This window comes from Opisthocomus hoazin, chromosome 3, assembly GCF_030867145.1.
Source record: "Opisthocomus hoazin isolate bOpiHoa1 chromosome 3, bOpiHoa1.hap1, whole genome shotgun sequence".
NCBI lineage: Eukaryota > Metazoa > Chordata > Aves > Opisthocomiformes > Opisthocomidae > Opisthocomus > Opisthocomus hoazin.
Window position 1 is genome coordinate 70,108,988 of NC_134416.1, and position 27,970 is coordinate 70,136,957.

A 27,970-nucleotide genomic window follows, 5' to 3' on the forward strand; every position below is an offset into this window, starting at 1 on the left:
TTTTCTCATCGTGGAGCTCAGCCTCCAGAGGTAGATAAAGGATAATTAAAGCCTGCTGAGACAGCGGACCTGGCACAAAACCAAGCAGAACCTCGAAATCTTGAAGGGCATTGTAAAAAACTGGGAAGCCTTAACCTCAGATGATTTTTTGTGACGATGAAAAGATGAAAGTTGGAAACACGTAACTGAATCACTGTTTGGAGAGATGCAGCACTTCTGAAGTTAAATCAAAGCGCTTGCCGTAGCTGAAGTAGTTAATATTTTCCAGATTAGCTTGAGGTATTTCGATGTAGCGTGAAGATAACAGCGGCACAGCCCGCAGTGTGCTTGCACAGGTAAAATGAGGCGTACGCACATCCAAGTCTTTCTACAGAAGTACACCATCAGCACGGTTCCTGTCTAACCCGCAAAGTCTCGTGCTGCATTTTACTAATGCTTTCTACAGATTATGTCAGAACAGTGCAAAACCCAATTTTTTTTAGACATAAAACATAGTAATACTTTGAACGGCCTTATCACTTGCCTGTTTCAACTTCACGTATAGCAACTCGGTAAAACTTTAACGAGTATTTAGCTGTATGAATTAACCTCGTGGTTTATGCCCGCTGTGGCAGCAGAATCATTTGTCAGCAGAATTTCTTTACACAGCCTCCTCTTATCAGAAGACAGCTGCGATTACTGAGCTAAACTGGTATGTGAAACCATATGGTGTTTTGGAGCTGCTTGGTTACTGTGGAGGATAAATAGCTCCTGACCCTAAACAGGATCTTTTTAAGAAAAAAAAGCGGTGTCCCCATGCCTTATAAGGCATGGGCAGGCTTACTCCAGCGCTGAAGAAGGGGCGGTAACGGGTTCATGCTGCTGAGCTTTCTCCGGCAGCGGTTGCGGGCGACTGAAGAAGTTGCACTGAAATTGCGAACGCACGCAGCAGCGGAACTCAGTGAAGAGAGGAGCCAGCGGGTGAAATTAAACCAAACCGCCGCTCGATCATGGGAAAATCAGGTGAGCAGACGCCTGCGTGCAGTTGGCTGTGTGTTCTTACAATGTCCGTGCCTGCTTTTGTGCTCGGAAAGCGCTGCCAAAGCCTTAGTGGCTTTCCTCCGTGAAGGTTGCTTTCATTTGTGCATGGCATGGCCTGGGAGGAGCTTTCTTTCTGACACGGGCTTAGATTAAAAAAGCAAGAAAAATTACTTTCTCCCCCACCCCCCACCGCACAATGTAGAGGTAGTTGTATTTTATACACGGCTTACATTTTGTAACTGATAATAGCTTTGCTTTGCTGTATGAAATAATTATAAGCCCTATAGCTTTCAAATTACCTTCTGCCTAGCTGCCTGACAAAACTTACCTGCCTCGCGGATAGGCAGCAGCGTGCTTTGAGGGGGGGATGCTTGCAGCCTCCCTCCCTCTCGGGAGGGGACTTAGATTTCAGGTTTGGTTACCGTCTCACTGAGGACAGCCTTGCTGAGCTCCCAAGCCTCTCCCCAGCTGTGCAGATGTTCCTGAAGCCTCTCCCTGCTGCTGGCTGCGTTGTTGGTCCTTTCACTGCTGCCGCTGTCCGTCTGCATGCCCGGCTCTGGCAGTCTCGGCTGGGGAGTCTCCTCCGAAGCTGCCAAGGAGCTGGAGACCTTAAGAAGGGAGGGCTTGTGCCCGGGGCTTTCTCCATCTTTGTGCTGTTGGAGCCACAGGCGAAAATCTGTGCCGATCTTCTGAAATGGCTGCGAAACTGGAAGGTTTCTTTTTGTTCTTGTGGTTAGGACGTTACTTCTGTGACAAATCAGAGCGTGGCAGCATATTGTCTGTCTGTCCTGTGTGTCAACAGCACATATAGGACACGCTCAGCAAAACCTAATGTTTGATTCACTCAGAACCGTAGGCCTCTTCCAGAGAAACTTGAGGAAACTCTTTGTGCAGATAGATAGAACATTTTAGTGGCCCTCAGCATGGGTGTGTTCAGGTTTTTTTCCTTTTTTTAAAGGTCAGCATCCTAGATGAGGGCTGTCTGCAAATGTGACTGTAAAGGGCTCACTGGTGTGACACCCAGTCCAGGCAGAGCACCAGATAACTGCCAGTGGGTGGTTTTGGCCCCATGTCCTGGAAGCTGCATAGGTTTTCAAGTGGACTGGGATTTAGTAAATAACCTTACAACAATTTAAATAACTGTAGTCGCTCAGAAGTATCAAGTTCAGCACTTCCTTGCTAATAGCATAAAAAGTACGTATACCAGCTAAGTCTAGTGTCTGTACATTACATGAGCAAAGCAGTAGAGAGACTCCACTGTGCACCTCCCAGTCTCAAAATTACTAAAATCTCCTCTTGTTTTAATATATGCACAGTCTCTGTTTGCAAATTGCTAATGCAGTCATAAGGCAATTACTGTCTTTGTTATTTCCTGCACATTTGTTACTGCACATTAGTTGGTGGTTTCACACTTAGGAGCAACGACAGACCAGAAACTCCTTTTGCCAAGGCTTGGGTAATGTTTGCATCCCTAAGCAGTTACACAAATAGAGCCTGAGATCTAAGTACAGGTTAAAAATGTTTTGTTGCTTGTGTCGTGCTTTTCAAATCAATGGTAAGCTGGGCGCAGGTTACTGTCTTTGAGCTGCGTGTGGTCTTTTTAGATGAATCATAAAACTGAGATCCTGCCCTGACAATTGGTTTATTGACTAAATCCCATCAGCCCTTTCCAGTGCACTGAAGTCTTTAAATTCCTGGCTGAGATCATTCAGTGTGGTTTGCCTTTGAATGGGCGAGAGCGGCTACTTTGCAGAGTGTCGCTTCCTCTGCATTCTGTGTAAAATACCTCATGTTCCGGCTATGGGACTCCTGAGGACACAATGTGGGCAGGTTTCTCTATACTGGGATGTGTGGAAATGTAGCAGGTTGGCATCTGTCTGACCTCCAGACAGAGCGCTCGCTCCTCCCCTGGGTTAGAAAGACTAAGGTGGAGTTTACCCGCAGGTATAAATTTTAAGGGTGCTCTAATTCATGTAAAGTGAGGCTACTATTTTAGAATAAATGTCTTCAGTTTCTTTGACTTTTTATCATCGGTAAATCTATCCTGAGGCCTAGGTATGTCCAGGCAAAGGAATCCTACTGTTGAAAGTCCGAGTTCTTTGATAAAAGCTCCCTAATAATGTGGTGTTACTAGCTGTTGGATTATATTTGAAGCAATGTTCTTTGCAATTATCAGAGCCAGAGATTTAGGATTGGTTTTGCTTCATCGAGTAGAGCTGAGTGCTGGAAGACATCGGCACCTCTGACTCAGCTTTCTTTCTTGGAAGCTGCAGGCTGCTAAGACCAAATTCATACTGAAACTCCCACATCAGCTTTAGGAAAACACCTCCCATGGCCGTAACACCTACGAATACTTAGAGCCAAACACAGGGACCCCGTCTGCCCTCCCCCTGGTCTTCTCTTTTCGGACAGCATTTGGATTAGCGGGTGGTGCAGTGTGCACTCCCCACAGACCCCTCACCGGAAAAACTGGGGCAAGTATTTTCTGCGGGAAATGAGGCGACGGTGAGCTGGCCGCTCTTGGTCGCCCCGTTGCTACGACTGCCGTGTCGGCTGGGCTCTCACCCCTGCAGCGGCGCACAGCTGGGGGCCGGGGTCCCACCCGCAGCCCTCTCCCCAGAGGGGGTACATCCATGCGAGGAGCCGGGGTCCCACAGGCGGACCGAGCCCCAGAGTGGGGTACATCCGTGGGGCCAGCTGCGGGCCGTGTCCGGGGAAGCAGCCCCACTCCTCTGTGCTCGAGCGCGGGGGTGTCTGCTGGGCAGTGGGAGTCTCCAGAAAGGCTGGGAAGGTGGCAGAAAAAGGCTGCTAAAAGTCTCGTTGCTTCTGCTTCCCCTCCGTCCCTGCCTGGCGGGAGGGGGGGGAGCTCGCCCTGCTCGCTCCCTAAAAACCAGGCGGAGATGGCAGCAGGGGAATCGCCCTGCTGCTTCTGGCTAGCGGGTGCAGATGCTGTCAGACAAAGGCAAGGACGGGCTCAGTAAATACTGGCTATCTTTTTACAGTGTTTGGTTTTCTTTTTCTTTTATTTTCTTTGGGTTTTTTTTTTCCCCTTCTGCAAACGTGGGTGGGACTCCAGAGGAAGGGCTGGGAGTTACCCACTGCGCTGCTGGCTGAGTCAGTACAAAAATAAGGGTTCTGACGAAAAGAGACAGGAACCAAACTTGGTGCAGTTTTCCGTGCTGGTTTTAATCTTCCTTAGAAGCATGTGCTGGTTTTTAACTCTTGAGATGCACCTTCAGAGCACAGTAAGAAAGACTGTTGTGTTTTCCGTGGAGCGAGCTGCAGCTTCAGCTGCTCCAACGTGCAAACATCTGGGTAGGAGACAGCCATAGCAAATCTTAACAAAAGCACAAGCAGACTAGAGAAGCGACCTGTTTGCTCTCCGAGAAACGCTGCCGAAATGATGAGGTGTTTCACGCTGGCTGGTTGTACAGGGCCGGTGGGGACAGAGGAGCTGAAGGAGCCTGAGCTGCCAGAGACCGGGCATTCACGTTAGGCAGTGATGGGGCATCTGCAGAACTCATCGCTGATACAAGTTGCTGGCTGTTTCTCTTTACACCAGAACTGAACTGGAGGTGTGGTGGGAAAAAGGCCTTTCAAAAACCAAATTACTTCAGCTAAAAACCCCACACTTGTCCGGTTTTTGTGTGTAGAAGACACTGATGGCTTTGTTCACATTCAATAAATGGCAAATAGAGAAAAATCTGCTAGGACAGTGTCAGGCTTTGGCAAAGAGTATTCTGGGCCCAAGTTTTACCTGTGTGGTGAACCGTCGGGGTTTCAGCGGGGGAGAGGAGGAGAATACAGCAGCCATCCCACGCAATGGTGGTTACTCCTGCTGACTGTTAGATTAGTAGCCTTAGCTCCTCGTGCTCAAGGCAGATAAACTCCAAAACAAGTGTGAAAGGCTCACAAAGAGTAAGACGGAATGTGACGGTCTGTACTAACCAAGATACCCACCAAGGTTTCCCATGCCATAGAGCTGCACATCAAAAAGCATCAGCTCTCCTTTCTGAATCCTCAAAGAAATCTTTCTCAAAAAAAAAAAAAAAATCACACATGAAGAAAGCTTTTCTTGCTGGAAACACTCAAACACTTAGTTTTCTGTCACTGCAGTTCATAGAATCATAGAATGGTTGTGGTTGGAAGGGACTTTAAAGATCATCTGGTTCCAGCCCCCCTGCCATGAACAGGGACATCTTCCACTAGACCAGGTTGCTCAGAGCTCCATCCAGCCTGGCCTTGTTGCTAGTGTCTGCCTTGCCTGGATTTGAATTTGCCTCAGTTGCTGCTCTGTGTGGAGGAACAAAAAGTATGAGAAAATGAGTCTCTTGATTATAACTGCTTTGTTATTTGTTACATATCTCAACAGGCCAGAAGAAGGCTGTTTCAGAACGCTCTTTTGGTAGAGGACAGGCTGTTTTCGGAAAGATTATCTGGGGCATATCTGTGTTATGTTTTCACAGGCAGATGTAAGGAAGTTCTGGCCAGCCTCCGAAGGCCTGAACAGCAGCTCTGCCAGAGCGGGGTGAGGAGAGGCCGGGGCGGGGGCCGGCTGCTCAGCTTCAGAACAGGCTCCTTGCAAGCACGTGTGAGGATGGGGTGTTCTATTATTCTATGATACTATGAAATAAAGATCATGCTTTTCAACATTTTGAGTTATGAAAACGGGTTCAGCCTGTTGAGCAAAGGGATGAGAATGAGATTATGTAATTGATAGTAAATATGGGCAAAGAAAGCTTCCTGTGTCTCCCTGCCTGGTCTGGGCTACTGGATAGGTGAGTTTACACATCAGTGATCAGAAGAAATGTGCATAGCCATATTTCCATGCCTCAAGGAGATATATAAATAAACATACTTTGAGCATTGCCCCAGCTATCTTGGATGTCCTTGGCAGAAAAGCAAGGTGGGAGGGTATTGGAGCTAATGAGATGAAAGCTGGTTCAGGTATGGCTACCTCAAGCCATAGCAGAACATAAATGGTAGAGGTATAAAATGGCAGAGCATATGCCAGGAGACATGGGATAGTTCTTCTGCCTTTCTTCAGTTCTTCTTGTTCGCAAAATTCTTCACAGAGACACTGGTCGGCACCAGACAGCTAAGAGTGCAATGTAAAACGAACTTGGCACTGAGTACCAACAAGGTTGTTTCTGTTGCTGCCCATCCACAGAGCACAAGAATATGCAGCATCCAAAATATGAAGAAGAGACCAGCAAAAAACACTCGAGTTACAGAATCGTGGAATCAGAGAATAGTGTGGGTTAGACATGCCGATGACATGCAAGTAAGACGTGCAAATGACTTACAAAGGGCTTAGAAGAGTTGCTACTTGCTGAAAAGTATAGTATCATGCTGCTGTCATGCAAGCATTGTTACAAGGTGGAATCACAACCTAGAGGCTGAAGCTCAGATTTCATAGCATGGAAGTTCTTATTTTTGGTGTTACTTGTTAGTGAATACAATTGCACCTTATTTTCTTCATAAATTACTGTAATTAGAAAATCTAAGCAGATATGATGTTGGGGAGGGAGGAAAAGAAGAAATTGAGAACTTCACTTTCTTCTCCTGCATAGTATGGTCAGTTCTAACACAAGTAGGTCACTTGTGGCTTTGTATTTGGAATTGTATGTACCCTAGGAACTGTGAGTCAACTAGATTCAAGAATACAAGGCCTTGCTAACGAGAGGGTCTCCTTAGCCTTTTTAAAAAGGTTAGCATCTTACGCGTTAACTGTCTGCCAGGGTAGTCTGTGTGGGTGTGTGGTAAGATTGCAATATTTAGTTGTCCTCTATGGCAGAACAGTAATAAAAATAATACTTGTGATTGTCTCTGGTGCAAAGCCAACAGTGGCTTCTCTAGATACGCTGAGCAGTCAGTTCCAACCTTATGCAAGCTGAACACTCCATGGTAGTGACTGCTTGTTGGCAGGCTTGCTGGTCTGATTGTTTGGAGGAGAGAGGGGCTGCAAGCAGAGGACTTTTCCCCCCACCTCTGCTCTCAGTGAAAGTGACAACTTGGTTCTGTCAGTGCTCGAGACTGCTCATTAGTGTTAGTTTGGTTTGTTTCTTTTTTTAAATGCTTATATCACGGAAGACCCGGCTGCCTCTCAGAGCTGTGCAGTTTCCAGTTTACCAGGTGTTCATTTTTAATCAGGGCAGTAAACTGCTTAACAGTTTATAAAAGGCCTTAAGTGAGGAAGCAATCAACAGTGTCTATTATAGCAAGAATAGGATTTGCAATCAGATAGTGACATGACTAATGTCATTGAGACATTATTACACCGGTGGCTTCATATTCTCAGGCAATATGCCTCAGATTGGGTGTGGGGGAAAATGGTGTGTTACGTCACACAGCACAGGTACTGCAAGGTTATTGAGTTGCCGGTTTGCTGTGGAGGAAACCCAGATAACAAAATGAGTGGGGAGTTTGTCCACCAGATTCAATTCCCTCAGACGTCTCAGTGTTGTCCTGAAGCTCATGCCAGTGATAAGCAGGTGTGTAAGAAAAGTTCAGGCAAAGCTGAACAGAGAATCTCCTCCCTGAAGAGCGATCTCCTGAGCTGAAAGAAAAGCTATTCTGAGCAGCCTGATAAGCACAAGAAAGTTCCAGGAAACTACTCGCATTCAAACTCAGGTCTAATTATAACCCCCAATTCCTTTTAGGCCTTTAGGCAATGCTTTCTGTTCTAACTTGTAGTAGGGTCACAGGATAATTCAGCTCGGAAGGGAAATAGCCTACCAACAACTATGATATGTCCCATCAATGCCTATTGTATGGGATGGAGCTGTTGCCCCTCTATTGAATTCTTGGGTTAAAGTTGCAAAAGGAGACAAAGAAACCCCACACGGTATATAATGCATACTAAATATAGTATCATTTTATCTTTCCTTCCCTCCAGGATGTGTATGTGATTTCATTTCTTCTGTACGCTTCCAAGCAATCAGCCAGTTTTGTTAAAGAGTACAGGGGAGTTTAGCACTGAAGGAAGCCAGTTTTTTGGCTGGAAGTGTTTCATGAATTGGAGTGTCAGAGCCATGCTCCCAAAGGACGTGTTTGGGAATAGCATTAATGGTCAGTCTTTGAAGACGTTACTGTCAGATACATGGTGAAAGAAACATAGAGTATTCACTTCGTGTGGCACTGCAGAGGCCACCGAGTGTAAGCCCAGCCTGGAGTGTTTGTGTCTTCAAACCAAAGTGCAGAATCAAAATGCAGTAGAGGCATAACTGCCCTCTTAACATTTCTCATATCAGTTAAATATCTGTCACTTTTCCATTGAAGGAGTGTTATTCTCAGAGTGGGAAAGATTCAGCTGAGGCTAGTTTCTGGGGTGTTACATTTCAAGAGACAATAAAGATTGTTAATAAAAATGATTAATAATAAGTATGTCAGGTCTCTTAGAAAGGTCTAGATGAAAATGTGGTCATTAGAAGCTGGGATGTCTTTTACTCAAGAATTTTGTTTGTTTCCAATCTGTTAATATACTTTGAGAAGTTTGTCGAAATAGAGGTATCGTCTGTTGTCCTTCTCTGGAGATATTCAAGACCCGCCTGGACAAGGTCCTCTGCAGCCTACTGTAGGTGACCCTGCTTCGGCAGGAGGGTTGGACTAGATGACCCACAGAGGTCCCTTCCGACCCCTACCATTCTGTGATTCTGTGATTCTGTAATTCTGTCTGGAACAGTAATAAAGGATTTTTTGATATAATTACTTTGCAGTTCCCTAAAGCCTCCAGTGAATCTTTTCACAAGCCTGTTGGGGATATTAAAAAGTTGTATTTGGTGCATTCTCATTCCACACCCATTTTGCTGCTATCGGAGCAGGGTAAAGAAATTCTGCAGAGTCAAGGGAGACTGAAGGGTTTTCAGTACTAAAGCAGACCTATGCTCGGTGTTTAAATGGCTACCCGGTTACCTTTTTGTGTGTTTTCTGTCCACTTTGCATTTGTGTCCTCTCCATGTGTTCTGGTGCTTGGCTTCTTTCTGCCTCGGTAACTAATGTTCCTCCCTCTGTTCTGATCAGGAAAGAGCACGGAAGTAGCATGCAGTGTCCTGGATAATATGAGTCACATTGCCAAGCCTGTTGGTATCAGGTTTTTGTGTTTACCTCTTTCCAGAAGGGTGGGTCCTTTGAAGTGTATTTGTAGCTTTCTTCAGATATGTTGCTCTAGCCATTATATGAGCACATTTCTAATTATTTCTTTTGGGCCAGAATTGAAAGGTGCGGTCATTATCTCCACTTACCTGTAATGCACACATTGAGCGAAGAGTTGAGGCCAAAGTCGTGGTTCAAAGAGGGACTGAGGCAAACATGATGGTACACTCCTGTGTAGGATTCTACATGACATCCATTTTTTGTCGTATGTTAATTATCTGAAGGCTAGATAGAAAAAATAGTGTGTATAGGACATACAAAATTGCTAGTGAAGATTAATCCATAAACAATAGGACAGAGAACACTGAGAAGACAATGATACTTCTAGAAACTAATACTGTGCTTTTTCGTGAATCACTGCAGTGGATACTTAGTCATTAAAAAAGTATTCCTTTTTTGCTAGTCAAGTGTATGCCTGGTATGATGTTGCGTGTCCTGAGTGTGACATAAGGGCTGCCCACATCATTTCTGTTGTGTAGGTATTGGGTGGAGAGGTTTCATGTTGGTTTTTTGTGGAATATTTTACTGTTACTCTTTCCACACATCATCTTGCAGCTCTGCAAGACCCGTGGAGTAGGTCCAGTTGAAGGCTGCAAGGATGTTGCAGAGCAGCTCATATTGTGGAAGACACGTTCAGCTAACTTGCTTCAGTTTTGATGTCCAAGCTAAGGGAAGAACAGAGCAGGAGAAGACAGGGCTCAGAGAAGAGGCAGGAAGGATATAGGCATGAAGAGCTCTTCACTTGAGAAGGACTGAATAGCTTGGCACTGTTTAGACACAGTGAGAGAATGGAGCAATAGAATACTCAGAAAAACAAATCTGGCGGGGAAAAAAGCAACATAGATGCCTCTGCTTACTTTTCTGTGGTCACACAAGGTTGATCAATGAAACTGAATGTCCAAAAACATAACTGTAAGGTGTGCTCTATACTACATCATAGCCTGGACATTTGTTCTCACATGCTGTCATTATCTTAGCCAATGTTCCAGAAGAATCCAAAATAGAGGGAAATAATTGAATAATGAGAAGGAAGCAACTGTATCTAAATCCTTTAGTTGTTTTACTTATTAAGCTGTGTAATGATTCATGACCAAAGCTAACTTCCTGGCAGTAGGAAATATTTTTTTCTAGCAGCTTAAGCAGCCTACATGAAGGGGAAAAAAGTGCGTCTCCAAAGCTGTTTGGGAAGCTGTTCCCATTTGGGTGGGAGCCTGAAAACTCTCGTTAACTCTCACTTTTAATGTCTGGCTTCTCAGTGTATGGAACATTGGTTAAATGGAAAAACTTAACATGTCTTCCAAAACAAATCTGAGACACATTTGGCAGTTGGGCGTCCCTCTCCATACATCAGCATGCACGGGAGAAGCCGTGCAGAGAGAGGCAGTTAGCACATGAGCTTGAGTCATGGTAGATAAGTGTTTCTATAGCAGCCACCTTTGAGGGAAGCGGAGGATGGAAGTTCTCTAGGGAGAGCATAGTGGTGCCTGCCGTGGCTAGAATAAACTCAGTTTTGTCCATGTCTTGTTGGTCTTTGTAAGTCAAAGTGTTAGTACAGAACTGGACAGTGCAATACTGTTAATGGATGGACTGACAACTGACAAAGCCTGTATTTCAGTCAACTTCATTTTTTTTTTTTTTTAGAATTTGTATTTGTTGTTGTCATAGAGAGCAAATAACTTGAATAGAAACTTTCACACTTGCAGGTTGGATTGTTCACCTACCATTTAATGCTGAGCAGATGAGATATTAAGTCTAGGTGACAACAGCCACAAGCTTTAAGATGGTCTTGTGCGGAAAAATGCAGCCTGGAGTACGTGGTGCAACTTCCACAGCCATGTATTTCAACTTATTTGATCTTCAGGCTGTCTTAAAATTTCCCTGCTGAAAGCATAGACCCCTGCATCAGTGAAACTAAGTGAACTGGCTGCAGGCTTGCTTTCCTCAGTAACCTATGACAGACGCCTCAGAAATCGGCCATGAGCCTGCGTGGCGCAGCGGATGAGAGGTTTAGGACTCTGGCATGACAGAATCAGTGAGCTGGGAGCAATGGTAATAAGAGTGATGGGACAAGTTTATTAGTAAAAGGGCGTGTGGGTGCTTCGACACCAGAGTGGAGGTGCCTGTTTTTTTGATGATACGCATCTTGTGACACACAGAACTGAAGGAAAACCTAAGAGGAAGAAGGCAGTGGGCAGACCTTATCTTACTCAGCTGGGTTCCTGCTGATGAATTCTTAGCTGTCTTATGCCAAGAATTTTACACCAGAAAAAATCTAGCCTGAAAGCATGTTGATGGATGATATTAGATATATGTCCACAATGATATTTTTGTCTGGAAAAGGTTAACCCAACAGCAGACTGTTGTCAAAACATTTAAGGTACTGCATGAAACAGTGATGGGTTTCTAAGTGCATTGGATATTGAGATTATCTTAGGCTGCCTTGTTACTCTAAAGCTGTTGGGGAAACTGCAGAGAACTGAGAACAGCTTAAAGCATGAACGTGAGTTGAGTAATCACCTTAGGAAGAAGTTACGAGAGCAGTATGTGCAAACTGACAGCTCTACTGTGGGAAAATGCACCATTACAAGCAGCAGAATAGTGTACATGCTAATAAAGGAGAGAATGATTGATTATAGTTGTTAGGATCGAGCAGTGAGAGGAAGTTGAGAAAGCTATGCTTAATAACAGGAAACACTTTCTAGTCATGAAGGCTGTTTGGGCTTCAAAAGTGTCTTACAAGGAAAATGATGGTAGTCACGCTAATTAGGATATTCAGAAATAAAGCTGATGAGTCATTAATAAATGTAGAAACCTGTGTCATAGTAAAGGTGGAGTAAATACTCAAAGATGTCTTGGCCTGTTCAGAAGCTTCAGCAATACAGAGAAAGTGAAAACTGTCTTTCTGTTTTGAAGATGCTATCCATATCTCTCTAACTGTCTCAATAACCTGTTTCAGGTTTCAAATTTCTCTGAAAGCAGCAAATTCCACCGAGTGACCACTGACAGGGAAATTTTTTTTGTCCTCTGAATCTTGGGAAAAATCAGCAAAGTGATAAAAGGAGATAACATGAAATTGCTGTCCAAGTCAGTTGCACTGTGACTTGTTGCTTGTCCTCTGCCTTGTGCTGCTGCAAGTCCCAAGTTTACCAGGGTACACCCATGAACTCTTTTAAAGCTTTGCAGTAACTTTGGAATTCAAATACTTACCACATACACTCTAGCACAGGGGAAAAAAAATCATCCCCAGCAGTCGTTTGTTTCCTTACCACTTGCTGTTTGTGAACGATTATTTCCCTCGAGCCAAATAAAGGTGCATTTTGAGATTCCTGTGAATTTGTACTACATAATGAATAAAAAGAACGGCGTGTGTTTGAAAGTATTTGTGTAGTTCTACACATTTTAGTACTCCTGTTTTCTTTAGGTGGTGTCTTGACTAATGCAGAAAATTCTTGCATGCAGTGACAATAATTTGCATTTTTAGTACATCTCCTCAAAGGACCTATTTGTCGTTTACTCTGAGACTTCGTTGCAATAGTGGTGCAGTGAGCTGAAATCTTAAAATGAAAGTCAGCCAAACTAACCATAAATCACCTTGCTATTGAGGAAAGGAATAAGGTTCACATTTTTCTTCAACATTTAGTGAGTCCGTACCATCCCACTAGGAGTGTCTCTTAGAGGTAGCTCCTGGATGGAAGACATTAACGATTCATTGTGTCCTACTCCCAGGTAATGAGGGTTGTACGCGTCTGTTCTTCAGTCCAGCCTGCAACAGCATCTTAGCTACCGGGTGTGCTTTTTCTGTCTTCACTGACATCTGTATTTGACGGACCTTTCCAATATTTTTGATGTGATTTCAGCTTCCAAACAATTTGCTGAAGAAGTCTTGAAAGCACACAATGACTACAGGAAGAAACACGGAGTCCCCCCATTAAAACTCTGCAAGAAGTTAAACAGAGGAGCCCAACAGTGAGTTCAGTCCTTTCTTTTCTCTACTGAGATTTGTGGCACTCTTCTCCATCAGAGTTGACTGTGCATACTGCAAAAGTATTTGCCTTTTGACGTGCCGATATTCAGTGAAGACTTACTGGGTGGAAAGTGAGGGACTCGACTCTGCCTGTCTCCCTACCCAACTCTTCCCGTCCCTTCTTTCTCCATCACATAGCACCAGCTGGTCACATGGGCACTTCTGTGGTCACAACTGTATAAATCTTTCTTGCACCCTTTTCCAGACATGGGCTGCATCTGTCTACACTGCTGTGTCTCCTCTGCAGAGGGTAGTTGCCTAAAACATGCTTCACCACCACCTCTGTCAGATGACAGATTGTCATCTGCAGGAGAATATCCACTGTTTCTGAAATAGTGGAGAAAATAAACTTATTCATGATAGGAAGTGATGACTGGTCTAAGATCAATGGAATCAGAGGGAAGTAATTTCAGATCAAATCGTCTGTCACCATGCCCCGAAAGCAAAATCAGTATACCTTGCTCTCTAGTCTGTCAGGAGGGACACATCTTACCTCTTCGGCAGTGCTGAAGACTGCACAACTTCTTGTCAGTCTAACGTACAGTGGACCCATCTTCCTGCTGTCTGACTTTAGTCTTCCTTACAGAAATTTTAGTCCATTACTGCTTGTCCTCTTTGCTGTACATGTGACAACCGGATTATTTCCTTTCCCTTTACAGCAACCTTTTTCAAAGTAGATTTGAGAATCCTCAACTTTTTCAGGCTGATCCTCACAGTACAAAGGAGATAGCTGAAGCAGTAAATGCTGGTTAAACTATTCAGAAAACAAACACCTTTCCATAATAGCTAAACAGTGGACAGTTTGATCCCTCTAGACATGAGATCTCATCTCCCGTTGCGCTTTCTACCATAACCATGCAGACTGCTCTGTGCTGGCTGGCTGGGGGCCAGAGAGGCTGTAGCCTTGCCGGAACCTGATTTATTGTCCCAGCATGGTGCTGCACTGTCACACAGACACACCAGCTCCCGCATTCCTAGACCAGAGATCTCGGCTAGGTGTTGTGCTGTACAAGTGCCAAGGCAGCAAGCAAAAGCTGACTTGGTCTTTATTTTTTCATTTTTTTGTTTTTTCTTGAGACACCATGATAACTGGATGCAGTGTTTCTAAGAGATGCCAGTGACTCATCCACATACCTTTGTAATCTGCTGGGGTTTTCCTTCTGTTCTTCAAAGGGTTGTTTTGTTTCTGTTTTGCATGATGCCTCACAAGGAGGAAGAAATTTAATTCACATGTCAATAAGCACTTGTTCTGTCTCCAAAGTGCCACAGCTGGTTTGAACAAGTCAACTTGTATGAATAGTTCAGATTATTCTGTCAAATATGCATTGCTCCACATTTATCTCTTAAGTGTGCTGTTGCCCTTGCTGGGTATTTTTAGGTCCTTCTGGAATTCTTCACAGTCCTCTCTGGTCTCAGCTGACTTTCCCCACTGTGATGAATAACAATAGGAAGCCTTTGTTTGGTTGTGGTCTGTAACTTGACTTGTAAGAATTACAAGACACATGTTCAGACACTGGTGAAACTGGTTGACAGCAAGAGGTGGAAATGGTTTGATCTGAATAAAGGACATGAACTATATAAGAAATATCATATTTATCAACACAGGTTTTGCATAATCTTAAATTCAAAGAACTTCACCTTTTCTTTAGGTATACCTGATGTCTTTGTTGGTATATATTTGGTGTATCTCTGGGTACTTTTCTGTGCTTCTCTATCTGTTTCCTACTGTTTTTGGCTCAAATAATTGCGACAGGTTAAATGAACTGACTATTGGATCCCTGCTTTAGCGTGAGATGAGTCACCCTCAGCAGGTGTCTGTTTATCTCTGACTGTAATGAAGCATAGGGGATGATCTCAGATGCGAATCTCATGCTTTCAACTGCCTGAGCTAGAGCGAATTAATCACCCTTTGTCTCGAATCCTTGGCAACTTTGTCCGTGTGCAATGTGTACTTTGTTCCAGTCTTGCCTCTTGCCTGGGATGTGGGAATCCTTCAAGAGAAAAATTACAAGACGGTAGTGATATAGGGCATGATGGAGCAGCTAGAGATCCCCTAGTTCAGGATCTAGCAGGCTGATCACTGACAGGTTTTCATTATTTCAAAATATAATGGAGGTAGCTACATTTTTTTTTTTTTCCTGTTTTGGTGGGAGGATTAGGACAGAAGGAAATGAGAACGTAATGACTGAAGTACTAGCTTGGGCCAAAATGTTCAGCTGGACAAATTTCCTGTCTCTGGCAGATGCCTGTAATTCATGACGAGGGAAGGAGTAGCAGGACAAAATAAATGTAGTGATCCTTCCTCCATTATCTTCTCCCAGAAATCACAGATTTCTCCTGGAAATTACGGTTTTCCTAAGTAGGTTGTATCCTCATTTTTTTTGTTACTATTGTTTAATAAGCCCTGAAGATTCCCCCCCAACATACACACACTGTGAATTTGTCTATCTCCTTTTCGAACCCACATGCGCTTTGGTGCCTGCATCATCCTGTGGCAATGACCTCTGCTGCACAGGGTGGAAAAAGTGCTTTGTCTTACTTGACTTTTAAATCTACGACCTGATGATTCTGTGTGTTGCCTCCTATTTCTTGTGCCGTGAGAAATAACAAATGGTCTTCCCAGTTTCTCTGTCTCTGTACTGAAGCTTTTCCAATATTGAATAAAGAGAATACTTGTTTTACACATGATGTTCTCCTTAACCCTATTGTCATAAGACAATAAAATACATCCCACGCTCTCACACGTCAACTTCTATAGAAACAGTGCTGCTTATCCCTGTGTTGGTGTACACAGTTCTTGCTTCAGATCCTCTGTGTGGTCTCCTTCTCTTCCATACTGTCACCTGGCACATTGCTCCTGGTTAGCGTGTTTTTTCTTTTGTAAATGTAGGTTTTCTCACGCTTGCTTTGACTGAATCCCCCTGTTGGTCTTTTTTCCGTCTCCCTGAGAACGTTGAAGTTGCTCCTGTGGGGGCCTAGAAATGTCAGGAGGTTGCACCTGTAGCAATTGCTGCAGGTACTTCTCTTTCCCCCCAGCAGTGAAGGATGGCCGGTGGATTTCCAGGTGCTGGGCAGAACACAGTGGGGGGAGATCTGCCCTTTGATTTCTTCTAAGCCCTTCTTCGCAGTGACACAGGTGCTCATGAAAGATACAAGGAAAATGACCTCTAGGCCTTCCCTTTGCCTAACTGCTAGATCTCTGTAAACTTAAAGTATCCCTGGCTTCAGGGCTTTGCAGCTAGGTAACGTGGTCTAAACCATCATCTTCCAACAGAATTCCTTGCTTGCATCTCCTCCTTTTCCTGCTGCTGCTCCTCCTCTCTGCTCACTGTGGCTGCGGTCCGTGACTCGATGTGTGGATTCCTTTACTAGGTATGCAGAAGAACTGGCTACCACAAGGGTCCTCAAACACAGCTCCGAGTCTGCTAATGGAAAATGTGGAGAAAACCTAGCATGGGCATCCTATGACCAACCAGGTAAGTTTTCTTCTCTTGCTCGCTCACAGACACTGGATAAACGGCTTGTCTCATGTACTTTGGACTCAGAGCATCTGGTGGCAAGACTACTGGCGTTTCCTTGGCTTTGAAAATGCGTAGAGCACAGCCCAGCCCAGGCTTCCTGGGGACAAGATGGTGGCTTGCAGTCACCTATGTGTACTGAGAGCAAGGAGCTTGTGTAGGCACGGAGGGGGGTAAGGGACTGCAGTAGGGTGCTATGTCGTTTTGGAGGCCAGGCTTGGCAGCTGGGCTGCTCTATGTGTCCTGGCTGTGAAGCTGTCTCCAGTGCTACTTGTACGTCCATGGGAGGAGAGAAGAAAGCCGTCAATGCCCTGTACTTCACCTTTATCCTTAGTTTGTCCCAGCCAAAGAGAGGGCTGACCACAGGCCAGCTGTGGTGAGGAAGGTGGAAAAATAGCCACCAAGTACTACACAGCAGTTCCTCTTTGTGGGGGCAAAAACAGGGAAAGCGGACACTGAAGTGGCAGAGGCTAATGTGTGAGATATCTAGTCCCTTCTGCTCTGTCAGCAGACAGGCTTTGAGCCTTTTGCCGTGCTTTCATTTTTGCAGACAAAAAATACTCCATATACCTTCTGATCATAAACTTAACACGTAACCGGCAGGCTTTGGTTTGGGTGTCTGAGGAGCTGAATTTTGGGCAGGCGGACAGCCTGCGGTGAGCCCTTAGTCGGACCAATGCTCAGCAGGCTCTTCCCTCCTGCCTCCTCCAGCGGGCAGGGCTCATGTCTTAGCCTGCTGAGGCAGCAGGTGGGGTGTATTAAAAGTGACCACTTGCTTGCTTTATTACCACCGACCCCTGGAATTTCCAGCATAGCCTTGGGGAGACAGAAGCTCGTTTCGACAAGCTGTAGGCCCTGTTTGAAGGACCTGGAAATTTTAGTAAGTGAATTTTAGACCCAGAGATACTGCTTGGTTCCTCTGCAAGTGCCAACTCTAGTCCCTAATGGGTGCTTTTTCATGTTGAAAAAGAAACCTCGGGTGGAAAAATACGATTTGATCAACTCATATTTGGCATTCTGCCCATTGCAAGAGTCTGAGGCAAAGGTTCAGAGCAGCCTGGGAAAACACAGATGTACGGCAAAGTTTGCATAGTGGCTATGACTCACTGACTGAGCTTTCTTCTTCTTTCTTGTTTGTGTTAATGGCCTGTGCTCCTTCCCCCGAGGTTGAAGTCACGGAATTCCCATCTAGAGAGCTGGAAACGAAGCACAAATGCCTGTCTTTTTCTGGATCCCATTTGTTGTCTTCAATGCACTATTTCCATACATAACTTGCCAGATTTGAGCAGTTTTGTTGCTATTTTTTTATCCACAGGATTGAATGTCTTGCTGAGAAAATTAAGCTACATCCTCTTTTGTTCTGTAAAACACTTTTACATTTCCTATATAGCTGGATCATGCAAAGTACCAGAATGGGAAAACTAGCTCTTCAAAGAAAGTTATTCTTTTGTCTGGTCTTGGTCTTCATCTCTGTGGAGCTGGTTCATTCTTCCTCTTTTTCTCATACAGTTGCCTTTGGATGGTGAATTTGTACCCTGCTCAATGAGGCTGAAATTCGTATTAAGGCATCCATTCCAGGGCTTAACAAAGGCAGGCAGTGTCTTCCGGTTTCTCTCCCAGATAGAGCAAAACTCAATAAACCTCCAGCATGCACCGTATTCTCTCTAAAAAGTGATGCTGTTTTTCGTTTTGGGTCTTACTGAGTTCTGTAATCATGTCAGGAGATGCATTTCTTCTCTCAGAGAAGATTTAAGCTTTCAGCTATCAGATCCTTCTATTTTGACCCCTCTCCTGGTACAAGAATACCTTGAATTGTATTCAGGACTTTAGAGTTACGTAGCCTAAAGCTGTCGCTGGAAATATGTTTATCACTGTAATCCAAGAAATAGTTGACAGCTGTTTCCTCCCTCCAGTCCTGCAGGAACCGCTCCGTGGCAGATTTCTCTTTGTCTGTTTTCAAATAAGTGAGCTGTCATCCACCACTAATACACGAGACCACAGCCTGCCTCGGCAGCTGCAGTGTGTCAGGCTTCTCGGGATGCCTCGTCTCATTCCTCATGTGCCGGCAGGCTGAAGACAAGTGCTGGATGGCTAAATCCTGGTTGGGACGGCTGGTGTGGTCATGAAGAACGTGCCATGTTGCCTGTGAAAACACTGCAGCTTCTGAAATCTAGAGAGTTCACGGCAGGTTATCACCCAGATCTGTTATGGGAGGAATCTGGCTCTGCCTACAGACTGGGACTAGAGCGGCACAGACACCCTCTGCCCCGGTCCTGCAGGAGCATACTCTGACTGAGAGCCTGCCTTCACGCATCTCTCGCTATCCAACACCAGGCTTATATAGCACTGTTAAATAAAATAAAGTAAAACAAAATAAGCGTCTGCATGAGGAATGCTGGAAGTAGAGGATTACTTCCTAAAACCATCAGTATGGCTTCAATCTAGGTAGATATTTTATTTCTGAGGCAAATTTAAATCTACCTCTACCTTCTTTCCCCTCAGGCTGGTGGAAGGAATGTTGTGATAACAAAAGCTAGGAAAACGTTTGAGGAAAATTCTGAGGTTTGGGGTACCTAGTTTTTAATAGAACCCCCTGGTGCTGCCCATCCTCGCAGAGAAATATGTCCTGTGTGATTTTATTAGAACATTTTTAGCAACTTACTCAGTGGGATTACTTGAAGATTTAAGGATTCTTTAGTCTAAGGAGAAACAGTAAGGCTGAGCCCAGCAAAATTAAATGGTAGGGGGATCCAAATGCAGTAGTAGGGCTGACATGGCCTTGTGTTCCCAGTAGTGAGGCTGAGAGTGTATTCCCAGGTGCACACATACAAACACACACATACAGCACGTACCTGTGTGTGTATGCAGGTGGCCACACAGATCAGCACAGACAGAGGCAGTCAGCATTCACATGAACAGCACCAGTGGCCTCATCCTGTTCCCCTTTCTGACTGATTGTGATGAAGTCTGTTACTAGAATACATATAAATAAAATAATACAATATTAGATATTAAAATATATATTTCCAGTAATGGTTTTATATATATATATTTGTATTTTATAGGATTAAATAATATATAATACATATATTTTTCAGTAGCGCAAATAAAATTCCAGTGTGGTTCCGGGCACCAGCTGGGCTCAGACACTCAGTCTGCCCAGTAGCTGCCCCTGGGTCCCAGTCTACCCAGTTGCTGGCGGCTGGACGTGCAAGCCCCCAAGGCTGCGGTTCCACTGCAGTTGCTGGCACAGCCTGCCTCACACGCGTGCACACACAGCTCTCTGGCCATCGGCCAGGGCCCGCCTTCTCCCTGCGGCAGCCATACGCTCCCGTAGCAGCTCTACCCACATCACGCTCACCCGCTGGCACCCGCCCTGGTGCTCCAGTTGCTGGCACTGCAGGCACCCTGGTCCCCGCAACCCTCCACCTGATACGAGCTGTTGGCACTCAGACACCCTCCTCCACCTCCATCCGCACGGAACAGAGCTCCTCGCCCGGGACAAGAGTTAGAAATGAAATTTAATAAGACAACAGGACAAGTGATCAGATGCAGGGCATGGCCAGGCAAGAGCACTGACACCTGTTTACATGCAGTGGCCCTTTTTTATGTCTCCACCCTTCAGAGAGTGATATCAGCTGAAGAACTTTGAACCAGGACTGTTGGGCCTACGTATGGACTGACATCAGACGTTGCGGCAATGTCAGTAGCCCGTAGCTTGGGCAAAGACTAAATAAACATGACTACACTGTGCTGGACCTAGCCTTGGCCAGAACTATGCTTGGGTACTAATTCAAGGATTGTTGCCCCAAGTGTTTGTGCGATGTAGGCATGCCCCGTGAGTCATGGTGCTGATGAGACCCATGAGAGTGAGATTCAGCCTGTACCAAAATGAACATCAGTGAGTCTGACCGAGCGGGTCCTCAGTCAGCTAGCTCTAGGAGAAGGGTGGAGTCAGACTCTGTTTCCATAGAGAAGGTGTTGAAACTGTGAATGTGGTTTACAGCGATGCAAACAGGAAGGATATTTTTTTAAAAAACAGCAATCTGCTATTGGTTCTGCAAGTGGAACAACAGAAGAGAAGCTGCAGCGCTGACGGTAGGACAGATCTGCACGCTTTTTGATAGAAGTAAACTTCTATTATTTCTGCCCTAATCAGGGAAGAGGAGTGGGAGTGAGATTTCTTTTCTGTGTGCTTTCCTTCTGATTGAAATGCATTCTGAACAATAACCAACCCCTGTTTTGGGAGAGCTTTTTGGAGTGGGAGTTGTTTTCAGTGAAACATTGAAATGCAAGGGAAATGGACACTAAATATAACTGCATGGCTTATTCTGTAATAATTTGAACTGGAAATTCCAGAATTAGTGTGAGTAACTATGGTCAGTTCTCTGAACCAGCCAGTCTGAGGATGCAAGCTGCTGCTCAGTGCCCTGCTGACCCCTGTGCTGTTCTCTTTGGGGTCATTTTCTCTAGGCCCTGGGACGCCCGGGGGTCAAAACAGAGTTTTCCCTTAGTCCCCTGTGTCTCAGCTGTCACTTTCAACACTAGGTTGGTTTATGTCCCACTGCCACATTGTTTGCTGCTCCCCAAGGCGCAAAGAAGCAGAAGAAAAATATTTTAGAGGAAAGAGAGTGTTTAATCACTAGGTACCTACCTGTCTTCTCGTGTAATGACTTCCATGTAGGACCCCCCTCAACTCCTGTGGCACGTGACAGATGATACAATTCATTCCCTTCACTTCTTTAATGTGATTTCAGGACAGAGTCTATCAAAAGTTACCTAGTCCTTTGGTCACCCACTCTTTTGCCGAGAGCAAGTCAGTCTCTAATTTCTTGCAGCCTATGATGCAATGACTCTTTTAATTCAAGGAGGAAGACAGCAATGCCATATCATGATAACCTGATCCTGCACATGAAAAATGGAGCATAGCTATCAGCTTCTAGGCTTTCACTGCCTGGCTGCAACAAGTTGCAAGCATTGAGCCACGAAGGCTGGGAATTAACATATCATAGATGGTGCTCCCTGATTATGCTCGTTGTCTTTCATGTACGGGATTGAGGTATTACCTGATGCCATTGCCATTTCCTTTGAATTAAAGAGTTACCAAATTTTTGCACAATGGTATTCTTTAAATTAAAAAACATCAACACAACCAATTTATGAAGAGGTACTGTGTTTGTCAAAACTTCCATGTATCCTGCCATCCTTTCCATTATGGAGATTTGAAGTTCTTGGAGCCAAGGTACACTTATTAGAGCTACAGAAGGCAGAGTGAGGATAACTTTCTCTTGAGCTACTCTTTATGCTATATCTCACTGGCATGTTAACAGAGGGAATGAAGTGGTGGTAGCAGTGGGAATGCAGTCCTATATCCATAAAAATGCTACTTACATAGTATGGTCACTTAAGCTCTTGTACACCTAAAATACCTGTGCTTCATGAGATCTGACATGTCTGCAGTCACATTCTGTACATCTATTTCACAAATACATCTAAATCCTTCATAGCTTTGAAGTCTAGGACAGGACAGGATGATCTGCTTGGGGTTTTGGTTAGGTTTTTTTTTTTATTATGTGCTTTTTCTTTTCCCCTTATATTGCAAAAAGATTGCTCTTTGCACTTTTTTCAGTCTTTAGCTTTAGTGTAACAAATGAACAAACATTTATTTGTGTTACAGACTTCAGCCATAAAACAGGTCTGCCGGGTTTGTTGTTTGGTGCAGGGAGAGCAGGGAAAGAAGGAACCTATTGTTATTTCTGAAACATTTACATTGGGAAGCAAGACAGGTTTTGCTACCTTTTTATGCAGAAAATGTAAATTGAGTCTATTAAGAAAGCACCATTCCTAAAAAGCAGTGTGGCCTAGAGAAGTTCTCAGTACCTTCAGTTCACAAACCTCTCAAGAGATGGCATTTCATTTGGTGTTTCCTTTTAAGTGACAGCTCTGACAGCCACCTTGCCAGGCAAAAAACGCCATGCTTTTAGCAGACTGCACGCATAAGCAACTGAAGTTTAAAGTAGTTAACACAGTGTCTGACTCCTAGAACAGTGCAAGTTTAAGACTTTCTGCTGCAAAATAGCAAGACATGAGTCATTGCTGTTCTGCAGCCAACAGTCCATCAGGGACCAGCATTCTTCATGAGGGCAGGCTTAACAGCCTTGGCAGCTTGCTATGAAATCAACCGGCCTTGCGTTATACTTCCTGGAATGTTCAGCAGAAATTTCATTATTGATGTAGCTCAGGGAAAAACCTGCCCCCTTTCCACCCCCAATGTTTGACACAAGAATTTCCTAACGACCAGCAATGGAAAAGAAGTAACATTTGACTTTTGAGTACATAGCATCTGCAAGTTCCCGTCTGAGCTCAGGCCGTCTGTGCTGTGTGTTCCACCGGATCCGTTGCAGAGTATCAGAATCGCCTCCTTTCTGCCAGGTCCCTTACCTGTTCAACAGAAAACAAGGAAGGATTATTTCTTTGGCAAACATCAACCTTAGAGACCCACAGGCACGTGGTGCCGCACCATTGGCCATAGTCATAGTCCTTACACAGCCGTTGACGAGCTGAGCCGGTGCTGGACGCCCACGCAGCAGCAACTCCTAAGCGTGTGTGTTTGAGGTCTCTGACTACAGCACCCCGAGCCAGAGTGCCTCAGAGTGGACATCCAAGTGCTAAGTAAGAACCACTAAAAATAAACGCACTCAGAGATTTGAGGTATTGAATGCTGATGAGAACACAGAAAACTGGAGGATGTCAGAAGTGTCATTTTTCTATGGTTTGCTTGGAGCTGTGAGGGGATATGCTCATACACCTGCATCCACAGGTGGGAGGCCTCCCTCTAGAAAAGGTCCCTGTGCCCTTTTGCTCAGAAAATCTGGCAAGACTCTGGTAAGTCTTTTCAAACATGTTCCAAGAGGGAGGAGCTGGTGAAAGCCGCATGGAGAAGACTAATGACAGGAGCTCTCAGCCAAGATGAAGGAGATGTGTCTTCACTGCCTTCCAGGCTGAACGTTACAGAAGGCTGTGGGCAGAAAAAAACGTAAACTCAAAGTGTTAAATTGCCAGGAGGTTTCTCTGAGGACTAAAGGGATTTCTGCCCCATCTCAATCCAAATGCTGTGCACACAGATCTCTCTTGTCCGAAGGTTTTTCTAACTTCAACTTTGTAAAGTTTTAAGCACAGACAAGAATTGGTGGATGGTCCTGCCTCCTGATCTGTTGGTGACAGTCTAGTGCTCTTCATCAGCCCTGTCCTGCCAGGTGAAAACCTTGCTGCAGAGATCTTCCCTGAGCAGGATGGACTCGACCTGATTCCACAGCTGTGTCGGGGGTTGCCTGCCCAGGCTTTGAGCCAGGCTGTGCCGGCCACGCATTCCTGGCACTCTGGTGGAGGAACTGATGGACCGTGTTTGTGTCGAGCAGAACATGAGACATTGATGGCATTGATGGCATTGATGCCATGAGATGCTTAACAAAAAGCATCAGACTAATGAGTAACTGAGTAGCAACAGCTATTGCAAAACAATAAGTATTTGGTAAGTTACGTGTACTACCATGTTACCTACATTTCAAAAACTCTTTCCAGTAAAAGACTGTTTCTCCATGTTTCTAGAAGTTCTTGCCAACTATTAACAGAAGATCTTGCTGGCCAGGCTATAAGTGAGCTACACATCTGTGTTTATGTCATGATTCCACAGCAGATTTCTTTTGTCTTTCAGGAAAGGATGTGGCTGACAGATGGTACAGTGAAATAAAAAATTACAGCTTTCAAAACCCAGGATTTTCTTCTGGGACAGGTAAGTTCTGACTGGTGACGTGGTTTGACGCTGGCTGGACGCCAGGTGCCCACCAAAGCTGCTCTATCATTCCCCCTCCTCAGCTGGACAGGGCAAAAAAATACGACAAAAGGCTTGTGGGTTGAGATAAGGACAGGGAGAGATCACTCACCAATTACCATCATGGGCAAAACAGAATCGATTTGGGGAAAACTAATTTAATTTATTACCAATCAAATCAGAGTAGGAAAATTAGAAATAAAGCCAAATCCTCAGACACCTTCCCCCCACCCCTCCCTTCTTCCCAGGCTCAACTTCACTCCCCATTTCTCTCCCTCCTCCCCCCGAGCGGCGCAGGGGGATGGGGAATGGGGGTTGCGGTCAGTTCATCACACGTTGTCTCTGCCGCTCCTTCCCCCTCAGCGGGAGGGCTCCTCACACTCTGCCCCTGCTCCAGCCTGGGGTCCCTCCCAGGGCTGCAGTCCTCCGCAAACTTCTCCAGCGTGAGTCCTTCCCATGGGTTGCAGCTCTTCATGAACTGCTCCGGCGTGGGTCCCTTCCACAGGGTGCAGTCCTTCAGGAACAGGCTGCTCCAGCGTGGGTCCCCCACGGGGTCACAAGCCCTGCCAGAAAACCTGTTCTGGCCTGGGCTCCTCTCTCCACGGGGCCACAGGACCTCCCAGGAGCCTGCTCCAGCATGGGCCTCCTTCAGGCATGGGGTCCTCCACGGACTGTAGGGGACAGCCTGCCTCACCATGGTCTTCTCCACAGGCTGCAGGGGAATCTCTGCTCTGGCACCTGAAGCACCTCCTCCCCCTCCTTCTGCACTGACCTTGGTGTCTGCAGAGCTGTTTCACTCACATGTTCTCACTCCTTTATCCCCCTGCGATTTTCTTCCTCTTCTTAAATATGGTAGTCACTGTCAGAACTGCTATTCACACTGCAGGGAGTGAAGACCGTGATGTCTCTGTTGAATTTTCTGTCAGATACTCATCAAACTACTTCTTTCATGATGCTCTTACTAGGTGTTCTTATTTGGCCAGAGGACATGGAGCTGGGAATAGTAGTGTGGAACCAGATCAGATCAGGGTTTTTTCCAGACAAAATGCTAGATGTAGTTTTCTTTTCATGTCCTTAGCTTGTTCTCCTGTTAGAGAAGCAAATAGTTTTATATTGTTCTTTCTTTCCCCACCCTCGCATTCAAGGCAATGTTATAGGTTTAGCACCTAAACCGAATGAGTATGTTTCTGTCTCTTTTCAGGTCACTTCACAGCAATGGTCTGGAAGAACACAAAAAAGATGGGTGTCGGTAAAGCATCTGCTAGTGATGGCTCTACGTTTGTGGTGGCTAGATATGATCCAGCTGGAAATGTAGTAAACCCGGGATATTACGAAGAAAATGTCCTTCCTCCAAGAAAATAACTTATTTTTTTTTCCAAAGGTAGCCTTATCACTTAATGACAAGTGAACCTGGATTTGGACTTAACAGTGTTTGAAATGAAGTAGGATTCAGTGAAATTTCCTCTTTGATACTGCTGTTCACTTCTCATCACAGAGGAAGCAAGTAAAGTTGCCTGAGTCGATCTGCGCATTAGGTCGCTGTTGTTTCTGAGGGGGCTTCAGTCTATTTGAGGATGAAGTATATGCAGCATTTCTGAAGGGTAAAATTTAGAAGGGGTTTTTTTTTTAGTAGTTTGCATGAACTCTGTGTCAGCATGTGAGTAAGCACATGTTGGATGTCTTTTTTTAAACAAGCAAATTTATAGCTTTCTGTAACTGAAGATACCAGCTTGTAATTATATCATGTACTCCAAGTTTTCCAGTATTTTTTAATAACTGTAACTCCTTTGCTTTAGCTATACCTCCTGCTGCTGTGGGGCCTTCTCTCTGCAGATGGAACATATGCAAAACTTCCCGTATGAAAGGTACACATGTAAAATGTCGTGGCATTCAGACTATGTGTTTTTATGAAGAGGATCTCACGGAACACTAAAATGTTGCTGGCAAAACTGTATCCATTAAGCAAGCCATAACTAATCCATGACCTGAAAGCTACAAAAATTGTTTAAATCCCTGCATTAAATTTTAGGTGCTAATATTTAAAATCTGTTTGCGATCAGTATATTTCAAGTTCAAACCCCATCTGACGGTTTACAGTATGTACATTGTCTTATAATCAAATTGTTTACTTCTGTTACAGGAAAGTAAGATACTACTTTTTCTATTAGCAATTTATGCACAAAATGTTTCTTTGGTGGAGCATGTTGGATTTTATTTCTCAATAACTTATTTTTTATTTCCTAAGGAAGGTCTTTTGCAGGTATCATGCTATACAGAAAATAACATTCCCAAATGATCACATCTCCTTTAACAATGTCACAGTATTCACATGGTCATAATTAAGAGATTTTTACTCTTTGTTCATATCATTCAATAATAGCAAAAATATTTCACATGCTGGATGGATGTCTTGAAGAAATTCAGACTGAATTTCCTCAAAAGCAAGCAAGCAAAAATTCTGAGGATACTTTTGTCTCTTATAAAATGTGGATCGGGCCATTTTGGCCAGGTTCATTTACTGTTCTTCAATTTGCAGTTTTCTTTTCTTTGTAAATGTTTCTTTTGACTTCTGCTGAGATTCTGTATGCCAGAATTTGGTTCATGAAGAGTGCCATTACAGAAGTACTTCTTTTTGTTTACACAGTTGTAATAAACTGCACCGTTATGGCTTGATTATATGTCACTGTGATGCTGTATGTTACAATCTTTTTGCTGTAACCAAGAATTTAACACATATAATGAACATCTGAAAATTAAATATTTTTGAATATGAATTACTCAAGCCTTTTCTGTTACCTGAGTCTTTGTTGAATGAGTCAAGTCAGAATTTTTCTCTGCTGCCACCTAACTTTCCTTCATGTCAGAAAGAACTGGAAAGACAGGTGAAGAGAGGACAAAACAAAAACAAGCTTGTAGTTATCTTTATTTAAAACGATAGCAGCAAGTGAACTTCCAGAACTTTTCAGACAGAGCATTTTGAGGGGCTGTCAGAGATCATCAGACATGGAAGAAACACGAAGCCACTCAGACCCGAAGTATGCTTCACACACTCCACAGAGATTCGATGCGAGTAAGTACAATTGTAGCAATTAACATAACCCTGTCAATCTAATTCTTCACGATGTCGATGCCTTCTGCAAATGAACTCTGGCTGCACAGCGAACCGTGGCGTACGTAGGAGTCCAACTGCAAAGGGAAGGGTAATGTTGCTGATGTGACTCACCCAGAAGCCATATGATTTTTGGGAAGTGTACACTGAAACCTGACTTACCAGCTGTCGGTATTAAAAGACTCAGCGTAGGTGTATTGCTCCAGTCCCCATCACATCGTGGAGAGCTGTAGAGACTGGGAGGTGGCAAAGAAAGGTTATCGCCTGTCATGCTAGAGCACAACAAGGTGCTTAAGAGCTTGCTCAGCCAGGGT

General features: G+C 44.5%; 1 protein-coding gene across 1 annotated transcript; it reads left to right on the forward strand.

The window, feature by feature from the left end:
- Nucleotides 1–715: 715 nt before the first annotated feature.
- On the forward strand, nt 716–27,286 carry GLIPR2 (GLI pathogenesis related 2). Its single transcript, XM_075416612.1, is given in 6 exon segments — nt 716–976; nt 979–1,002; nt 13,032–13,140; nt 16,571–16,674; nt 24,431–24,508; nt 25,749–27,286. Coding segments are annotated over 6 exon segments (597 nt in total). The 5' UTR covers nt 716–855; the 3' UTR covers nt 25,910–27,286.
- The last annotated feature ends 684 nt before the right edge of the window (nt 27,287–27,970 follow it).